The sequence below is a fragment of the Orbicella faveolata genome, unplaced genomic scaffold (genome assembly GCF_042242905.1).
Source record: "Orbicella faveolata isolate gen_17 unplaced genomic scaffold, um_ofav_v1 contig_48, whole genome shotgun sequence".
Classification (NCBI taxonomy): domain Eukaryota; kingdom Metazoa; phylum Cnidaria; class Anthozoa; order Scleractinia; family Merulinidae; genus Orbicella; species Orbicella faveolata.
Window position 1 is genome coordinate 5,603,224 of NW_028301578.1, and position 18,797 is coordinate 5,622,020.

An 18,797-nucleotide genomic window follows, 5' to 3' on the forward strand; every position below is an offset into this window, starting at 1 on the left:
ATTATCTTAACTATAACAAAAGCACGTCATCTCGCATCCCGACGAAACAGGTTACGTTTGTGTTGCTTTGCACGATCCAGAATCATAAAGGAGCAAACGATCAGAGAAACAGAGTCTCGTCTGCACATGCTTTGCGATAGCGTCATTTGCTTTGCCCCTGCTACAGGGAGGCCAATTTTGCCCCAAAGATCCACTAGCCGGTTGTCCCATAAAATCTCACTCCAGTCTGCATTACATCTGTGTTCTCCTTTCCGTCGAATGCAATAAGCTTCTTGTTGGTTTTGTTTTCTAAATATATGTGTTTTGTAAATATGCGTCAATCAGGCCTATTTAATAAAAAAATGTGGAGATACTTGGTAGACTATATAATATCCCCAAAATCTCATACCGCATCTCAAACCTTAAACAAGAAAAGGGTTCTAGCGGACAATGGAAAATAACCAGAGCGCTCTTGAAAAGCATAATCCTTTTGAAAACAACTTGTTGTTATCTTTAATTAAGAAGCTTGATTACAATGGTTAATTTAATCTCTTTCAGTTGTGCAGTTTATGCAAAACAAGGTTCAAAAGAGTGTATCCTCAACATACATATGCCCTTTCGGTACCCCTATTATTTTAATTAAGACAGAACTATATAAATATAGCAAAGAAGATTTGTCAGTTTTTCTTTCTGGAAAAACAAGCTGCCAGCAGATAAGCTGTTGTACATCCGATCCGACCTAAAAAATACTCTTACTCAACGGCGGAACAAACGCACCAGCAATGAGAACTTTAATGTAGACGGAAACTTTACAAGGGATATGAACCAAACAACTTAGCTCTCAGCATACCAATGAACGTTTTTGAATTTCTTTCAGCCTTCAACATTTTTCTATCCATTACAGCATCCCTGGGCAATACTCTGATACTTGTTGCACTTCACAAAGAGACTTCTCTTCATCCACCGACAAAACTTCTGTTTCGATGCCTGGCGGTCACTGATCTTTCCGTTGGAGTTATTTCGCAACCACTTTTCGCCGTTTTCCTTTTGTTGTCTGTAACGACTGGAATAAACTCGAAATTTATTTTTTACATAGATCAGCTATGTAACGCTTCAAGCTTCATTTTGTGTCAAGTATCGGTCTTCACATCCAGCGCAATAAACGTGGACAGACTCTTAGCCCTGTTATCTGGACTGAGATACAGACAAGTTGTGACATTACCACGAGCTCGTGTAGTTATCACGTGCTTTTGGTTGATTGGTATATCATGTGGATCGATGTACTTTTGGAATGATAGTATTGCCTTTACAGTAGCCTTTGTGCTTACAACATTTTCTCTAACAACCTCTGTCTTCTCCTATGCAAAGATTTTTCGCAAGCTTCGACAGCATCAACTTCAAGTGCACGCAGTCCCAAAAGGGCCACCTAACGGAAGGCAAGTGACTCTGAATATAGCACGATACAAGAAGTCAGTATCCAGCGTATTATGGGTGCAGTTATCATTAATTACCTGCTATATCCCGTTTATCGTTGTGGTTACGCTCATGACCTATCGGGGAATGCCTGGAAACAAATTGAGTGAAATAGCTTTCTGCGTTCCAGCAACTCTTACCTTTCTAAATTCGTCTTTAAACCCGATTCTTTACTGCTGGAAGATCAGAAGTGTACGACAAGCAGCCAAGGACACGATCAAACAACTGAACTGCTGTAAATCAGCCTAGATCGTCCGCTAGAGTGGATTCGGTTAAGAACGGATTCATTAACTTTGAGTGTGATGAGTTAAGAAAATGTCCTGTCTTTCACTTTGTCTTTATTTGAACATATCAAAATACGTACAATGTTTAAAGCTTTTGATAACTAAAAAGTAATAGGCTTGATACATCTTCGATCAATCAATACTTCACCCAAATGCCCGGAAAAGTGATAAATTGCAGTACAAGTCAAATTGTGACAAAGTGCCACCTGATAACAAAACAGTTTGTCATATATACCTCCAAACTCATGTACGTTTTCAGATTGGAGGAGAATATGTCACGTGCCTTGGGTCAACTTTCGATTTGTACGGGATCAGGTCGCAAAAAAACAGTGTTATACCTCCCTACTCAAACACTGTATGCTTTCTGTTATATCTCACTAACTCCATAGGGCGAACTTGAACTTTCGGCACGCACGTGATCAGGTCGTGCACTAATTGAAACCGGGCAAATGCTCAAGCAGTTTACTTGTAGGGCCTTGGTCAAACAATTTACTGAATTTGTGTGGCAGCCGGCGTCAAACAACTAATTTTTCGCCAGTTTGTGCTATTTTTTTATTTGGGAGGTATAAAAAACACCCGGACGACTGCCGAGGGTCTCGGGGAACAAAACTCAATGCTTCCCTTGGGGCTAGTCTTTAATGTATATTGCTGAGATCTTTCTTTTGTGTTGGGATCAATCTTCATTATTCGGAAAACGTTAAAAGACAAATGTAGACCTGAAGAGTCTATTGAATTGTAATTACAAGCAGACTTTAAAATTTGTCTCAAATTGTCGTTAATATTCCGTCTTGAGTATGTTTAAAGCATTATGTTGTGGATATGCAACGAACAAAGAAATAGGTATGCGGTTGCATAGATGTGTCTAGTGCTAGCTAGTTGTTTCTATACATCTTTAATTGCTGCAGTAATCAGCAACGTCTTCTTTAGGGCTACTTGTGAGAGAGTGTTTTGTCAGTGCTTAAGGCCTTTAGTTAGTGTTACGTTTGGGAAATAGGCGCGAAATAGGTGAGTTCTGTACACTAGGATCTGTACTAGAACTATCAGACAATTCATTGCATCTTTCCGTCATTTTGTTTTTCTTTTTGATCTTCCAGTAAAATGATGACGTCAGTTAAAAATTGGTCCGTGTTTGCGATTGGTCACTGAGGTTCTTGCGGGGCTCTGAATTCGCGGTAAATTCAAAACAAAAGTAGATCGGTCTGCGAAAACGCCGTGACTTAAATATGGGGTAGTTGCACGCTCCTACTCATCAGGGCTCCTGTCAAAGTGAATTGACCAGTCTTGTACAACACGAAGTCTGAGGTCTTTGTCTCCTAAGTCTTTGCTTTCAAGGTACGCGAAATTATAACAGCGTTTGAAAGTAGACCTTGATAGACTGGCCTGCATAGACTAGCACAAGCTATCCGTAGGCCAATCTAACTCTATAATATAAATGTAAATCGAAGGAACAAAATAACGATTGTTGTTATACCTCCCAACTCAAATACGTTTTCCGACTGGACGAGAACGTGTCACGTGCCGTTGGTCAAAACTCTCTAACTCCCTAGGGCGAACAAAACTCACTAACTCCCTAGGGAAACAACGACTTGAACTTTCGACTCGCACGTGATCAGGTCATGCTTCTTGAAACCTCGGCAAATTTGTGTGTCAGCCGGCGTCTAAAAAACGATTTTTCGCAGTTTCTTTTCTATTGTTGAGTTGGGGGGTATAACAAAGCACTTAATGATTCGCTCCGCGGGAAACAGTGAGTTTTGTTTCCCCTCGACCTCAATGTTTCCCTTAGCTTCGCCTCGGGGAACTTTGAGGGTCTCGGGGAAACAAAACTCACTGTTTCCCTTGGGGCCAGTCATTAAGTAGTCATTATTGTACTTTTAAATTAACGCACTGGGCTATTTTAATAGAACGGTCCAATAACCCATTTCCGAATTACCTTTAGCCTCTTTCTCAAAGCGGGTCTTGGCGCCCATCTTTTCTTACGAAAAAGAGGTTTCATTCACTTGAAAACTTCACTCATTTTCATAGGAATTGTTGTGCACCAGGTCTTTCTTTAATGGAGAGGCTTAAGCTAGGTTACTCGGAAATGGGCTATTACTCAGTCACGCACGAGGCGTGAAATTGTATGAGGTAATAGAATGAGGCCGAATAAAATTAACGATTAATATCACTTGAGTTTCAAGAAGTTGCAGAAAATGCCCAAGCCGATCAAGCAGCGACGACTGAAGACAATCTCTGAAACTTAAATATAAATATACGTTCAAATACTCAACAACTCGCTAGTAACCAGTAGGTTTGAAAACTTTGTTATAGACATCTTAGATTACTTGTATATTTTGCGAATACGTGCAAAGCATAGATAAGCTCACTACATAGCAGCTTATAATGCACAACAACTCGATTCAAAATTAAAATTTAGATATATATATATATAAGATCTAGAAATGGTGGAAAACAAAATTCCCAGCCAGTCAAGGTCAAAGTTATGCATAAATATAGATTATGTGCTGGTATAGCATTGATTTAATCTTTAAGGGGTCTACTTTTAAATTATCAACGTATTTTAAGCTGACCGACGTCTTTCAGTAGTGTTTGGATACCATTAAGAAAATGCTGGGCGCCTTACATCGCAACGAAATCCGATAACTTCCAGTGGTAAACGGAAGAGCAATTTTCCAGATATTTCCGCAATTACTGGTACGCCAGTTGTCTGCGAAAGTTTCCGGAATAGCCGAGAGTCTCCGAAATGCGTACCAGTTGTCAGCATTAATTGCTTTTTTCCTGAGTATTTGTAACTAAATGTATAAAAAATCCAATCCTGCATAATAACTTCATATAGTCCGGAGTAATTCCCAAGTGGTTGAAATTCTTCTCCGTTCTAGCCTTGTAAAGTAAATGTAGATCATGTTGGACTCATATTTAGTGGAGAAAAATGGTTACATAGAGCGGAAACGCCATCGTGCACAATCTTTTGTTTACGTTCCTGGCTTATGCATGGATAACGTATCAACCAAAACGTTTCGATTAGTTAGTTGCTCAGGGAGAAGTAAGGTCAAGGCCAAACAAGCGAACACAAACTTACAACAAAAAGCTTAGCTTGTTGGTCTTCATGACCGTTCCCCCGGAGGGGTTACCCCCTTATATGGGCTGTATAGGTATGTGCCACCTCAGAGGATATGGTTTTTAGCCTTTTCGTTCAGAAATAGGGTATGGATTTTGGCCATTTTGGTGTCAAATAGGTTATGGTTTTTGTACTCTAGTCTTGAATTGGGTATGGTTTTTAGAAGAAACAACTTTTTCACAATTGTCGATAAGATCATTAACCAAAGCCCTTCACAATGCCTTTAATACCAGTATTTAATTCAAGGAACAGGTCTTAAAAATGGTATCAAATTTTTGGTCAGGTCATAAATAGGGTTGGGAAAATCAGAGATTTTTGTTTTAAATAGGGCAAGGGTTTTCGAAACCGGGCCACACACCCCAACCCAATTTTTTCTGGGAGTACCATTCCCCCCCTCCCCGGACCATTCCCCTATATCGACCATATGATTAAATCAAACAATGTTTCTCTGGGCCTCAAAGCGAAAACCGTAGGGCTCTAGTCAGTGGTGTACGCAAAAGGTTCTAAGAGCAAGCAGGCGGTAACTTATTATGGATTTGCTACCAGTGGCCATCTTCTTGGTCTTGATGTGGAAATTGCTAGAGGTGACGTGGTTCCAGTTTCCCGAGTTCTAAGTTCCGGCATATTCTCAGCGGGTCTTGGAGTTGTGTCCATAGGTCCTACTCCTACCCCCTGGAACAACCTGAAAAACTCGTTGCGATATCGAATATTGAGCCCCACCAAGAGGCAAGGGTTTATTGCCGGGTTGGTGTGGCCAATCAGATTCATTGTAACCCTGGTGACAAACGAAAGGCGGGCGTGAACTTCCGGGAAGTATGTTATCAAATAGTGCTGCACATGCGTAGGGAGCCAACACAATGCAAACACGACGACGACAGTGATGAGCATTCTGACAACTTGACGTTTGTGGAGCATGCTGTTGTGTTGACCATGCGCCGTAAGGCGACCAGGTGCTTGGCGCCTCCAGAGCTTATGGGAGATGGCGGCATAAAGGATGGCCATGAAAAGCAATGGAACTGCATAGGTGACAGCGAACGCGGCATCATAAAATTTTCGACTTGCCTTCATGGGATCTCCAAACACGGACCAGTCGCGATCGCAGTATGTTTGGCCGTTCTTTTCTGTGGTTTCCGCCGCAATGCCCACGGGCATCATCAGAAGTGCGGAACTTAACCAGATCACTACGGTAATGATCCAGACTTTGCGGAAAATCTTGATTACCTTGTACGGGTACATGATAGCAAAGAATCTCTCCAGTGCTATGAAGATCAAAGTCGTTGTGGAACCGGCAATTGGTAAATGGGACATAAAGAAAATCGCGTGGCAGGAGAATTCCCCGAAAGTTCCTCCGATCCACAGGCCCCTGACATGGTATCGAGTAAGGGCCAATGGGAACATAAACAAGGCAAAAAGAAGATCAGCTATCGCCATGTTTACCAGCAGAAGGTTAGTGGGACTTTTCATTCCAGGTTTACGGAGCACCACATAGATGACTAAAACGTTTCCGAGAATGGCTGCGAGAAATAATACCACGTAAATAACCGTGATTGCGATTTTGCCGTCTTCTTCCATCACGGAAAAGTGTGTCTTCGGGGGATGGAACAAATGTACTTTGTCTCGACTGAAATGTTTCTAAGAATAAAAAAAAGGTAAAAAAAAAAAAAAGACACCATCAACAGTGAAAAAGGAATACCAGGACGGTTACATGAACCACAGTAGCTGTCAACAACAAGCATTTCTGCTTTATCTAGAATTTACCTACGAAATTGAGGTTAAGTTATGAGCTCTCTAGTTGGAAACGTTTGTGTGGTTTCTTTACTCTGTTCTCCTCTATAAGTCTTGGATTTGTCATCAACTGTCATTTTCATTGTCTGCCAAGAGCAAAATTTGTCTTGTGCAGTGTTTGTTTTTCTTTTATGATGCTTCGAGTGATGTCAACGTGTAATCACCATTTATAATATAAATTACAATTGTAATAATTTTTTGTCAGTATTTACACACTCTATTGGATCCCATTTCACCGCCCACCGCTTGCATTGTATTCGGTTCATTGTACCGTATTCTTTCGTTTGTTTTCAGCAAGTGAATAAAGTTACTCTAAAAAGGCGGAGATAAACGAGCTGACAAAACCTGGTTTATGTTCGACACTTAACAACAAGGATTAGACATTCAGTGCTCATTGTTAGCAAAATGCTGCAAACCGCCCGTCATTTTGACCCAATAGATTACATTAAAGACAACGTCAGGTTCTAGATCTTTTTATTCAAATTCGCAAAAGAAAATATTATCCGACAAAACAGAACAAAATTTTCATTATCTAATGACTTCTTTCAACTGGACAAACACTAGCTTTTTCATCGCAAATCAATATTTCTTTTGCAACACATTTGGCAGCTGCGCGCATTTGCTACAAAATATTACAACAACGCTAAATGTAGTTTACTGTAAATTCAATAAAAGTACCTAAGGTAAATGCAATTCCAACTAAAAATGTACTAAACATTAACGTTGAATTTAACAACTATAACATACCTTAGCGAAAATGTTATCTCCTTTGACGCTGAAAATTACGAATCTGCCAGACTAGAGAATTCTACGTTTTTCTGTTGCTGATTTGCATTATATTATTAAGAAATTTTATCGCGTGCGGTGGACGTAGGGCCACTTATTGTGGTCCATTACCTTATTACCTTAAATGTAATGAGCAAGTTTTACCACCACAATCCATTAACAAAAGCTATACCAAGATATCACTTTACTGGTGGTATTAACGAGGATCACCCGGAATCCTCCGAAGATTGCCGAAAATCATACGACGTTCTACGAGTATTACTGAAACAATCCAAAACCTTTGAAGAAGATTACCAAAGATTACTAATGGCTATACCGAATAGTACGAAATGCCCTATGATGCAGTTTATGGAAATAGCACACTTTAAAGTGAACGTTCAAATCTTGTCAAGAAACCTTTGTACCGTTTGGCAACTTTAGGCAAACATTTTCTAGCATTATTTCCTTCATACCTTCAACAAACAAATGGTTAAAGTTGAAGATGACGCGAAATTTGGGTCGAACAGTCTTCAAAACCCGATCCACAGTACAGAAAAAATGGCGACCAACACATTCACCTGTGATTTTTGGCCCACAAAATCCCTTAAAATCACGAATAAAAACGTGTAGCAAAGTTCACAAAGCTTCAAACTCAGCTTCTCAAACTCATTAATAATTCATCAAGTTTAAACAAAGGAAATCGTGACGATGACGGCGTTTGAATATCTGATCAGGAGTAGCATAGATTTTTACGATTTTACCTCTTTATCTTCTTAGTTTAGTTTCGATTGAGATCGAAGAGATATCAATAACTAAAGACAGTGTTTGACCATACTTCCAAACACCTCTGAGTTCTTCAAAAATACTCCGCATTGCGTCGTATTTTCAACTCTCCTCTGGGTATTTGGAAATGTGGTCAGGCACGTTCTTTCGTGCCCGATATGTTACATAATAATTGTTAATGTAAGTAGAAATTTCTTTAGAATGAAAATTAGCGATATCAAAAGCGAACGACGTTTCGATGACTCCATGTCATCATTATCAAGTTCAAATTTTGAATAAATACATAAATATGAGCTTTTATTATTTATGTACCTAATAGCCCTTTTCACGGTTACTTATGCTCATTTGCATTACAATAAAATCTAGCTTGCAGGTGAGGCAATTTCGGGCTATTTTATAGTTTTAGCCCGAAATTGCCTCGCATCCACGTTGAATTACCTTGTAACGCAAATGAGAAAAATTAACCGTGAAAAGGGCTATTGGCTGTGTAAGGTTCGCAAACCATCTACAGCTGCCATTCCTTTCTTTGGCAGACAGTGACACGGCATTAAATGTCTCTCGATAATGTTTACGGAAAGCCACGAGGCTTAGCAGTACAAACGAGATTAGGGAAACCTGGTTTTCTTCAAGCCGTTTTAGAACAGACCCTCTTAACGTATGTTGTCACTTAACTCGATTAATCGAGAAAAGAAAAAAAAAGAAAAACGCTCACACGTAGAAAGGGATTCAGAATTTAAAAGTACTCAATCGAAAGGTTATTCTGTCACACAAATCCATATCTAGATCAAATTGGAGTTCAAATAGCCGAGTACTGTTAAAGCGTTTAAAGCATTGTGTAAATTTTAACCTACAAAGCCCGTGTTTTCACAAGAGATGTTCACCTTGGTTTTCCTTTAACTTTATTGAAGTGAAACTTTTAATCGTGTAAACACAGTAGCAAACCTCGGTAAATGGTGGCAAAATCATTTAGAAAACCAACCTAGGTTTGTCGACAGTTGAACGCCTCGTCAGGCATGATTTAGCTCGGTAACCGACGGTAACCGAGGAAAAGCAGACGTTGTCGCGATATCTTAACATATCAGTAAGGGGAAAATTTGCAATTTTGCATAATTTTACTTTTTTAAGCGGTTGGATAAATCTTAAAGTAATCTTTTAGATAAAAAAAAACTCCACGAAAAAATCTTATATCTGCCGCTAGTTATTGCGCGAGAAAGATTGTTTTGCATATTAATTACTTAATTGAGAGTTGACAAGTTCTGTCAAATGAATTAATTATCGAGGCAAGAAGTCACATGACATCAAGATCATGCTGAGTTGACACGCGATTCGCGCGCCATAATCAGTGCCGGATGTCTTCGAAGAAGACAGAGCGATCTTGCCCGTTTTCATCGGCTAAAGGAAGGCCAAAGAAGGCGAAAAACACTTTCAACAAAGAGTGGGCCGCTAAATTAGTGGAAAGCGGCAAAGGGTTCGTTTTACAATCAAGAAAAATTGCTGGATGAACGCGACAACGATCGCAATCACAAAGCCAGCGAGCAAGCCGAAATGAGCGCAAGCGGCGCTAAAATACTGTTGCGAGAAACTGTCGAAGCAGAGGAGATTGACGAAGAGAAGTGGACGAAATTGACAGGCAGATCGATTGTACAAAATTAGAATCAGCAGTGCAACATTTTTTTCTTACCCAGCTATTGTCATTTCTTCCAGTATCTTGGCGTTTGCATCAACATCAGTCGATGTAGTGCCGTTTACGGCGTCCTCTCCAGCGTTTCCCTTTGTGCGCTTGCATTTTCTCGGGAACCTTCTACGGGTCTTTGGCATGTTAACAGTGACATGGTCATAATTTTGAAGATTAGTCAACCGATACGTGAAATTTCGAACGTTAATATAGTAAATCAAAAGATAATTTCACGTTTACTAACTTTGGAATTCTGACTTCACACATGAAAAAGCGGTTTATTCACTGGTGAATAATTTACCGCGCGCCGTCGCGGAAATTTGTACCTGTTCCATGTTAACTGTCATAGTCCTATTGTTATACAGAAAGTTGATTCCTCTGCGGTGTCTCCCTTGGTGTGATAATCTCATAACACTTGGATGCCGCCGAATTTTATTTTTTCTCTGTTTCTCGAAAGTAAAAAATAGGCGAGTTGTACGTGCATTTCGAGTTCCAGGTCGGCAGCCCCTGGACCAAATTGGCTGAAATTTGGAGAGAATGTTGTCAGAACGAACGCCGACAAAACCGTGTCTGCGAATTCTGATTACTCTTTTCATTAAAAAGTTATGCCTTTTTTTCGCGGGCAGTCCTATTTTTTTTCCTTTTTCTAACTTTATCCTCTTGTAAAATAATAACAAACGCATGTGCCAAAAATCTGAGACACGGTTTTTGAGGTCAATGTGTGAAGAAACGGATGCCATGTTAATCGTTTTCTCCGACCTAAATTTAGAGAGCGTATACCTTGATTTATGGGTTCGTGAAGCTTTGTAAATATATTCACATTTTCGAAACACGGTAAATTTTTACCGTTTTAAACAGGTCAGGTCATAATCTGTAGTTATTAAGCTTCCAGTAAATATACGGTTTATATGGGTTTTTGTTGAAGCCACGAACGCTAGAGCGGACCGCGCGCGGATGGTCAAATGGGTTATACTGATACCTTAACAACAAGTGTTCACGCGTGCAGCGCGTAACGAAGAGAAAAATAGACAAAGATTCCTTCTAATGTAAGTAGGTTTCAAGTCAACGGGCAAAAAAAGCTAAATAAACTCATGTTTAGGCAAAGAATCCCGAACTGCTGTTTCCCGTTCATCGTCAAGTGCCGTAAGCATTTCCTTTCTGTTAGTAGTTCAGTAACTTAGTAGCAGTGTACAGGCAGACGCAATTAGGAGAAGACCTACCACAGATAGAGAGAAAAAATCGTAAATGAGGTCTACGAAGAAGAAAAGCAAATGTTAAAATTTAAAGCGGCCCCGAATAAGAAGAACTACAGGTAAACATTTACGTAGCCCGGGCTCCGTGGCAGATGCCGTTTCAGGTTTTTTGCCGGAAGAGGCTCAGCGAGATATCAAAATTTTCTTTCCACTATTCATCTACAAAGCTCTACATTTAAGGAGAGTTTGGTTCGACATCACCGCAAGCAAATTGACAACGACCTACGTTCGGCATTGGAGTGAAGTCGAATTTTATAATTTTCCAATAGTTTCTGAGCAACATTGCAGCACTTGCTTTCCGCCGAGAAAACCTAAAACCGTCCGTTGTATGCAGCCTACTTTAGTTGATTAGTTTCGTGTAAACAGCTTCTCTAATAACTGCGGTTTAGTTACGAAACCTTGGTAAGCAGTAACCGTAGTAAACCTCTCTCGTGAAAACACGGCATAAGTTGCACTACCCTCTTTCTAGGCTGTCATGTTCGGCCTCTATAATCATTTTAACAAAAAACACTTTTTCTATAATTTGTTCATAAAGCAGACGACGAAAAGAACCTTTTCACTCCTTTGAGTAGACGAGGGCCGCCCATAAGGTTAAAATTAACAGGAACAAATGCAATTTGTTTATGGTTTTTTTGTACTTGAAACTCAACAGCAAACCGCACAAATAAAAGCATTGATCGGTTGACTCATTTGAATGGTCACACGCTAGAGTTTTATTGATAGAATGAAAGTTTTAACCTAAAACAGCATCGTAAACAGTAACACAAGAAAGTATTGCTCAACAGCTTTCATTTCAATATTATAGCAAAATAGGCTTTTAACTGAAAAAGTTAAAAGGTTATAAACATCTTGTACTGTATAGTTGTGGTTACCACCTGGTTCACACAATTACTGTATGCTCAATCATTTGAACGGCATAATACCTCACACAGAATAGAGATTATTCCAAATCGGGAAGTAATACTTTGCCTCAGCGTCTATATAAATGATTACATTTATGCAAGCGATGTACTCAACCACAGACTTAACAATAAGCAGCAAAAACTCATGAAAGTACTTCAATGAATAAATAGAAAGACACATTCATCGCCAAAGCCTATCTGAAAGTTTAACAGTTGAATGATCACCAATGATGGAAAAAGCTCGACAGGCCGTGTAGGTGGGTTACTTTGTTATCTCACTAGAAAAACAAACATGCAAACAAACGCCAAAAGGAGTGAACACAAAGAAATATGAACTAAAAGAAGAAAAAAAAAAGAAAGATTTTAAAAAATGCAAAATTTCACCCAAATGTCAATTTTGATTTTCCCTTGGTACTCTATCACCAAATCAAATTTGATTTCAACTGTAATCCACTTCCTTTTTAGTTTCCCTGTACTTTGCTTCTGAAGTAATACTTGTGCTGTCTTGCTCTGTAGAATCCGCCTTTTTTTATCCAGTTTATTTGAATATTTGGTGGCGCCTTAGAATATAATAACTATGGAAATTAGAAAAAAATATAACTTTCAATAATCAGGGATGACATTGTCGACCTTTCTAGCTTCTTCTAACTGCCATCAAGTTTGGAACTTTTTAAAGCCTAACCTTGCCGCGGACTGGGGTTTGCCTCTTCAAGTAAGAGATGGGATCTTGTTTTGGAGGATCTGATTGAAATGTTCCTTATAGCTAAGAAGTAGTCAAATTGTTGAGCCGTCAACTAAAAAAAATTCACTCGTTTTCTAATGGATAGATGAGAACGGATGTGCGTGATAACTGAAGTTCCAGCAGCTGATCAAATCCCTCATTTCTCTGTTCAAATTCAACGTTGTCGCCGACGTTCGGGCACTGGAAACTGGAAACTGGAAATACTCAGAGCTGAAATCACATGAATTACAGTGTGCAGACAAAAGCCGTAAAAGTCAAACTAGAGTAAATCTCTAGGTATTCTACAGAGCTTTAAGATCGATCGTGCCACTATGTAGCAATACGACTATAAAATGAAGGGAGCAAGAAACACATTTGTTCTGACTGTCTGATTCAGTATTTCACCTGCTCGTGAAAAAAAATTATTAAAGTAATAAATTTCACTTGTCCGACTTTGACACTGTTTTTTTCCTTTGAATACTTTATTTCAAAGGCAATAAAATATGTCCCCTACCTTTCTGCAGTATAACTTCCCTACCCAGAGAGGTCCATCTGAAGTCACTTTGGGAAATGCTCTACGTTTTCTGTTTTTAACTTCCTGCGGGGTTAAAATTTACAGTATACAAACTCCAGCCGTGTTGAAATTAAAGCCAGTGGTCGATTAACCAACGCGTCTGGTAAAATTAAAAGCTTTTAATGTATTAGAGCACTTTGGAATTAAAATGATCTTTTTTACTAATAATTAGTGCGTCAAATGGCGTTAAAAGCAAGAGCTTAATGACCCTTCCACAGCTGGTTATAAGGTTTCATGACTTAACTACAACCTTTTAAGGCAGCGGCTTTTCAAAACAATTCTAGATGTAAATTTATACGTTCTTAGTTGCTGTAGAAGTTGCATAAACTAGCACCGCTATTGAATTTAAAAGTTCGTCTTTCAATTTTGAGAAATCTTACAAAACTACTCGACCAGCGACTTTTTCGAGAACAAGGTTGAAATTAGTTATTTAGTGCTTATCAATTCTGGGCCCCCTCTTTTTTTTTTTTTTTTTTCTTATGTTGTATTCATTTTGCGAAAGCTGCATTAATGATAAGTAAAACATGTGATCTATCACCACATAAAAGGACCTCCGTGCGCTAAAGAATTGTCTCGAATCATTTATTTTCGCGCGGAATTAATCAACCTGTAATTGCCAAATTTTCTGTCGAAACTAAACATTATGTTCATAGCAGGCTGAAATAGCCGCGCTCTCCATTTATCATGTAGGCTTCAATCTGTCTACCTTAAACATATTTCCCCGGGGGGGGGGGGGGGTGGAGGGGGGCTATTTCAAACTCAAATAGCATTAAAACTATGGTATTCAACCTTTGAAAATTTCCCTAAAAGTCCCACCTCCCTTGGAGAAAATGTAACAAAACCTTCCAGGATGAATTAAGTAATCTATAAAACTCACAACAACCAAACACGCAAACGAAAGGCTGGACAGACGAGCGAACGAACGAAGTAACGATCGTACGGACAGACAGACGGGCGAACGAGCGAACGAGCGAACGAGCGAACGAACAAACGAACGAACGAACGAACGAACGAACGAACGAACGAACGAACGAACGAACGAACGAACAAACGAACGAACGCACGGACGGACGGAATGATTGACTGACTGACTGACTGACTGACTGACTGACTGACTGACTTCCTTCCTAGTTTGTCACTCTCTACAGGTAGTGTGGGCTCGTACCAACTCTTAGCGATCGGAAATGATATTTCTGACAATGTAGCGTCCCGGAACAGGCAGAAATAGCTATTTTACCGGAGCACTAAAGAGTTGAGTCCGCGTTATAGCGGGTTCATTGCTAATTTCTTGAGATATGTATAGCAGGCTATTAGAAACTTGAATCAGTCTAGGTCAGCACTTGCCTCGGTCACCAAACATTTTGTGGTGCAAATTTTGAAACATTTCTTTTAGCGTTTCTTTATCATGCCTAGTAACCCCGCCCTCAGAGTTGGCGGCACCACAGCTGATTTTACCACATTGTAGTTTTGGGTTTTCGTATATCCGGCGGTGTTGTACTTAGTTGTTTCCTTGCGCTCACAAGCACGGAACTTAAGAATACGCCGATAAGCTGAGGGCATTCATGGAATACACTCTTCTTTATATATGGGAATATTGTTTTTCCAACCGAGGCTAAATATTCTTATTTTCCTGCCAATTTTAGGCTGAAAATATTTTTGTGAATGTAGTAATTTTAGAGCCAGACTGAAGGCAATAAAATCTGGCATGACACGCATAATTTCTTGTTTAAAGGTTTTCAGCCTCGAGCATATGGTTGTTGTTGTTGTTTTTTTTTTGGCTAGTTTTGCCGTTTAGAGAGAGCAACAATTTTATATGGTTTAGTTAAAAACATAATTACATTTTATTTACAAATATTCAACCCACAAAATGATACTTTTTTCAAAATCGCATCCTCGGGTTTATTCTTAAAATCTTTTTAAATATTTGGCAAATTTCAGCCCCGATATTCTTATAAAATATATTCTTATAAAAAAGAGAGTAAACTGGCCACAAGGTCCCTGTATCTAAACAATTGTGCGTGTCTTTCTGAGTAGAACAGAAAAAAAAAAATCGTTTTTTGTTACAGCTTAGGGAGTCGCATTTTAGATTTTCACAGATACTACCTATTATATGTTAATGTTTTAAGAAAAGGATATTTAATTAGTAACTTCTACGAAAGGAGGTCAAAGTCATACATTATGTTGTCATTAACTGCGACGGAAATTTGAGACGCAAGAGAACGTGAAATAAACATGCCGCAGGGAAGTGTTTTCTCGATTTGTCAAGTGTTATGAAAAAGCCTTTTTTTTTTTTCTGGCAGGGCATTAGGTGGTTTTGATATCCTCGTATGCTTCATCTTACTACTACGAACGACATGTTTCACTTTGTTATATTTGAAAAAATAAATAACGATAGCTAGCGCTCTTAAGCCAATCAGCGAAAAATCGAATTTGTATTATATTATTATCTGTGTAAATTTGAACCAACACGCGCAGGCAAAATTATAGCTTGCATTCTGCATGGTCACAGAAAACACAAAAAGAAAATCAAAAAGCAAATTTGCAGGAATTAAAAATGAAAAAAAAAAAAAAAATGAAAAAAAAAAAAAAAAAAAAAAAAAAAAAACGGTTCTTGAATTAAAAACTTAGGAAACAAAACGCAAATTTTTCAGCTTTCAACAAATTATCTTAATTTTTTTTCAATGTCGCTGCCTGCAATTCACCTGAATCTTCTTCGATGTCAGCCGGCCACTTTTACGATATCTTGCTGTCGCTTTATTAACAATGTTTATGTGTTTTTCCCGTCAGGCGAGCTATATATTGTCTCGAAGTTTTTCTTTCCGAAAGGGAAATTTTATATAGTGTGATTACGACGCAATATCAATTTTAGAAAGCTTTCCCAAAACACTTTTAATATTGTCTCAAAGCTGCAGCATTTACAAATAAATGTCACTCCTTAATTCAAATTTGACATGTCATCAGCTGTTAGTTTATAAGGAATTTTAAACCAACCAGATTTAGTCCGACTATAGACGAGAAACAATATTTGAAGAAATCAAATGTACTCAAGGCAAATAGTTTATTATTCTAGCAATGATATTTAGCGAGCGGCTTAGAAAACAGGACAATATTCTTCTCGTGGAATATTAATTACGGTGTATTGTTTTATTACAACATCTTGGTTTGGTGTTAAATACGGTGAAATGAAAATTACCATAAATACAGCTTATTCCGCGGTTTGACAGATGGCACGCCCCTAGCCTATGAACAAACTCTCATACGCCTCGGGGCAAATTAGGATGAAGCCGCTAGCTAGCTCTAAGGTTGGGTGGATTTGAACCTGTTTGCAGGCGAATACACCCCGAGTGGATATTCTAAAAACTGTATGGTATTGCTAGCAACGAGTGAAATGTCCTAGCATGTTATCTGACTAACCTTTGAATAAAGGATTCGATATTCGACTGCTTCATTCTCCTTATATTTTAGAATCCTTTTATTTTCTTTCATTGCTCAGAAAGTTTAGTCCTCTTTGAAATACCCTCTCCCCCCGCGCACCTTAAGTTTCATTTGCTCTGTGCTGGTATATTCGTGGTGATGGGGGGTGGAGATTCTCGTATGAAACGGACGGGATGGTGTTTATTATCTTGGAGGTTTTGGTATCAGAAACCAACACTTTTCATGTTCGTACTGATCTGTTTTAAAGTGCGATCGGAAAACAAATCTACGCTAAACAACGAAGGTCTAAATATTAGAGGAAAAAGTGGCGTTGCCTGTTAATCAAATAATGTTTTTAAGAACTTTCGGTGAGAATTCTCTAATAAATAAAGCATTTCAAGGAAACCGAAAGGGAAGGAGTCTGCATTATTAGAAAAAAAATTGCTTTCTTCAGCGCAAATTGATCAAGCTGGCACTACATTACAGCTCAAGATAGAGGAAGCTTTGCACATCCTGTGGGAAATTAAATCCCTCCCTTAATCAGCAACCTCAACAAGTTAATTTAAGCTTATCTTTGTAATCCGCACGTTTTTAGTTTCTACTTTGAGTACGTACTCATCAGCATGTACTAGTTGTTTATATTCAATTTGCGCCTTCTGTAATATTTGCACAGAAGAAGGCAGAAGTTTCTACCGAAACGAATTTTTACATTTAAAAAGTGTCGCTTTATTTCTAAAACTTTCCTGCTGTTCAGACCTTTTTTAAATTGTTATTAAGAAAAGTATTGTTTAAAAATGTAACTGTTGCTGGCCGTATAGTTTGCTGTGGGACAAACAGATCTATGAAACTTCAAACTGAAATAACCAGCCTTTGCGTACAAAATGCGAGAACTCACGGCCTGTGTGCACTGATCCTGATTGGGCATAAAGATAAGTCTTAATGTGTTGTGAACTTATATCTGTTACAACTGGGACTTACATCTCGAAGCTTTCAGACCCTAAGCAATAGAAGAAGCATACCCAAGCGAAAAAACTATGACAATCTTTGTCTCTTGGTTAACTTCTAATTCACGCAACATGATGAATACATTTCCAAGGAAGTAGTCAGTGGTTATTGACGGGTACACGGGTACACGTAAATTGATTCCTGCAATCTTAACTACTGCAGTGGTTCCCATTATCAAAAGGAGACTTGATTTCAGATTGAATATATCATTTGTCAGTACAGTTTTTTACTCGCACACACTTTCAAAAAATCAGATACATTTTCGTGAAAGAGACTGGGAGCGCAAGAAGCGAACTACAAGAAGCTACGAGAAGCTCAACCATGTGAGCAAGTTAAGGCAGTCTAGCAGTCATCTGAATACAATCTGCAATCACCAATTTTATGTCTTATAGTATTAGGGTATGCTGCACGGAGGCGCGGTAAACTGGTTTAAAGTACAGCTCCTCAAAACAGGTTGCAGGACATGGTGTTTTCATTCTCACTACTCTCTTCCTTACCTAACTATGCCCTGAAAAGTGGGGGCCACAGGATTTTCGATCCGAGCGACCCCGGCAATTCCAAAGTATTGACACAGAATTGCTCTTCCTACATGAGTGGAGTATAGTAGGAATATTTCTGGTAGCTTCACCCTAGACTGAGAAATATTACTGTTAAGCTCCGACAGACGCGAGAAATAACTAATCACGCATATTACGACTTACCTTGAACCTGCTGAACGGGAAGTTGCTGTTGTCTTGTGTTTGGTGTTCAAACCTTGCTGACTCCAATGAATATGCAGAAAAGAAAAATAGAATAGTTCTACAACTAAAAAGTGTTTTCCTACTACCTTACATTAAGAAAGACATGTTATAGGTAGCCTGTGCTTATCTTTCATGCTTTTTGAGCTACAATCTCGATTCTTAATGCTTCTTACATTGCAAATGAAGATGTTTTTAAATTCACATGCAATTTATCATGCCCACCTTGAATGGACATTTTGTCCCGAGCGGACGCAGGAAAATATTTAATCAAGTCATTTTGCGTGAGCTCTAAGGAAGTTTACATTATTCAAAGTTAATTTGCCATAATA

General features: G+C 38.8%; 2 protein-coding genes across 3 annotated transcripts; one reads left to right on the plus strand and one right to left on the minus strand.

The window, feature by feature from the left end:
- The first annotated feature begins 747 nt into the window (after positions 1-747).
- On the plus strand, positions 748-1,934 carry LOC149096143 (melanocyte-stimulating hormone receptor-like). Its single transcript, XM_089281541.1, has one exon. The coding sequence runs from the start codon at positions 832-834 to the stop codon at positions 1,699-1,701; it is 870 nt and encodes a 289-aa protein (XP_089137667.1). The 5' UTR covers positions 748-831; the 3' UTR covers positions 1,702-1,934.
- A 2,086-nt stretch (positions 1,935-4,020) lies between these two features.
- LOC110041516 (QRFP-like peptide receptor) lies at positions 4,021-18,510 on the minus strand. Of its 2 annotated transcripts, none has more exons than XM_089281532.1 (2): positions 18,430-18,510; positions 4,021-6,483 (listed from the first exon to the last, which is right to left on the minus strand). In XM_089281532.1, the coding sequence occupies exon 2, from the start codon at positions 6,421-6,423 to the stop codon at positions 5,380-5,382; it is 1,044 nt and encodes a 347-aa protein (XP_089137658.1). In that variant the 5' UTR covers positions 6,424-6,483; positions 18,430-18,510; the 3' UTR covers positions 4,021-5,379. The 2 variants fall into 2 exon arrangements, with proteins under 2 accessions (XP_089137658.1, XP_089137659.1); XM_089281533.1 differs by lacking the exon at positions 18,430-18,510 and adding an exon at positions 13,250-13,369.
- Between the last annotated feature and the right edge of the window lie 287 nt (positions 18,511-18,797).

What these genes read in the sequence shown, in the direction of transcription:
- LOC149096143 (XM_089281541.1), top strand. Translation starts at nt 832, where the DNA reads ATGAACGTTTTTGAATTTCTTTCAGCCTTCAACATTTTTCTATCCATT.
- LOC110041516 (XM_089281532.1), bottom strand. Translation starts at nt 6,423, where the DNA reads ATGGAAGAAGACGGCAAAATCGCAATCACGGTTATTTACGTGGTATTA.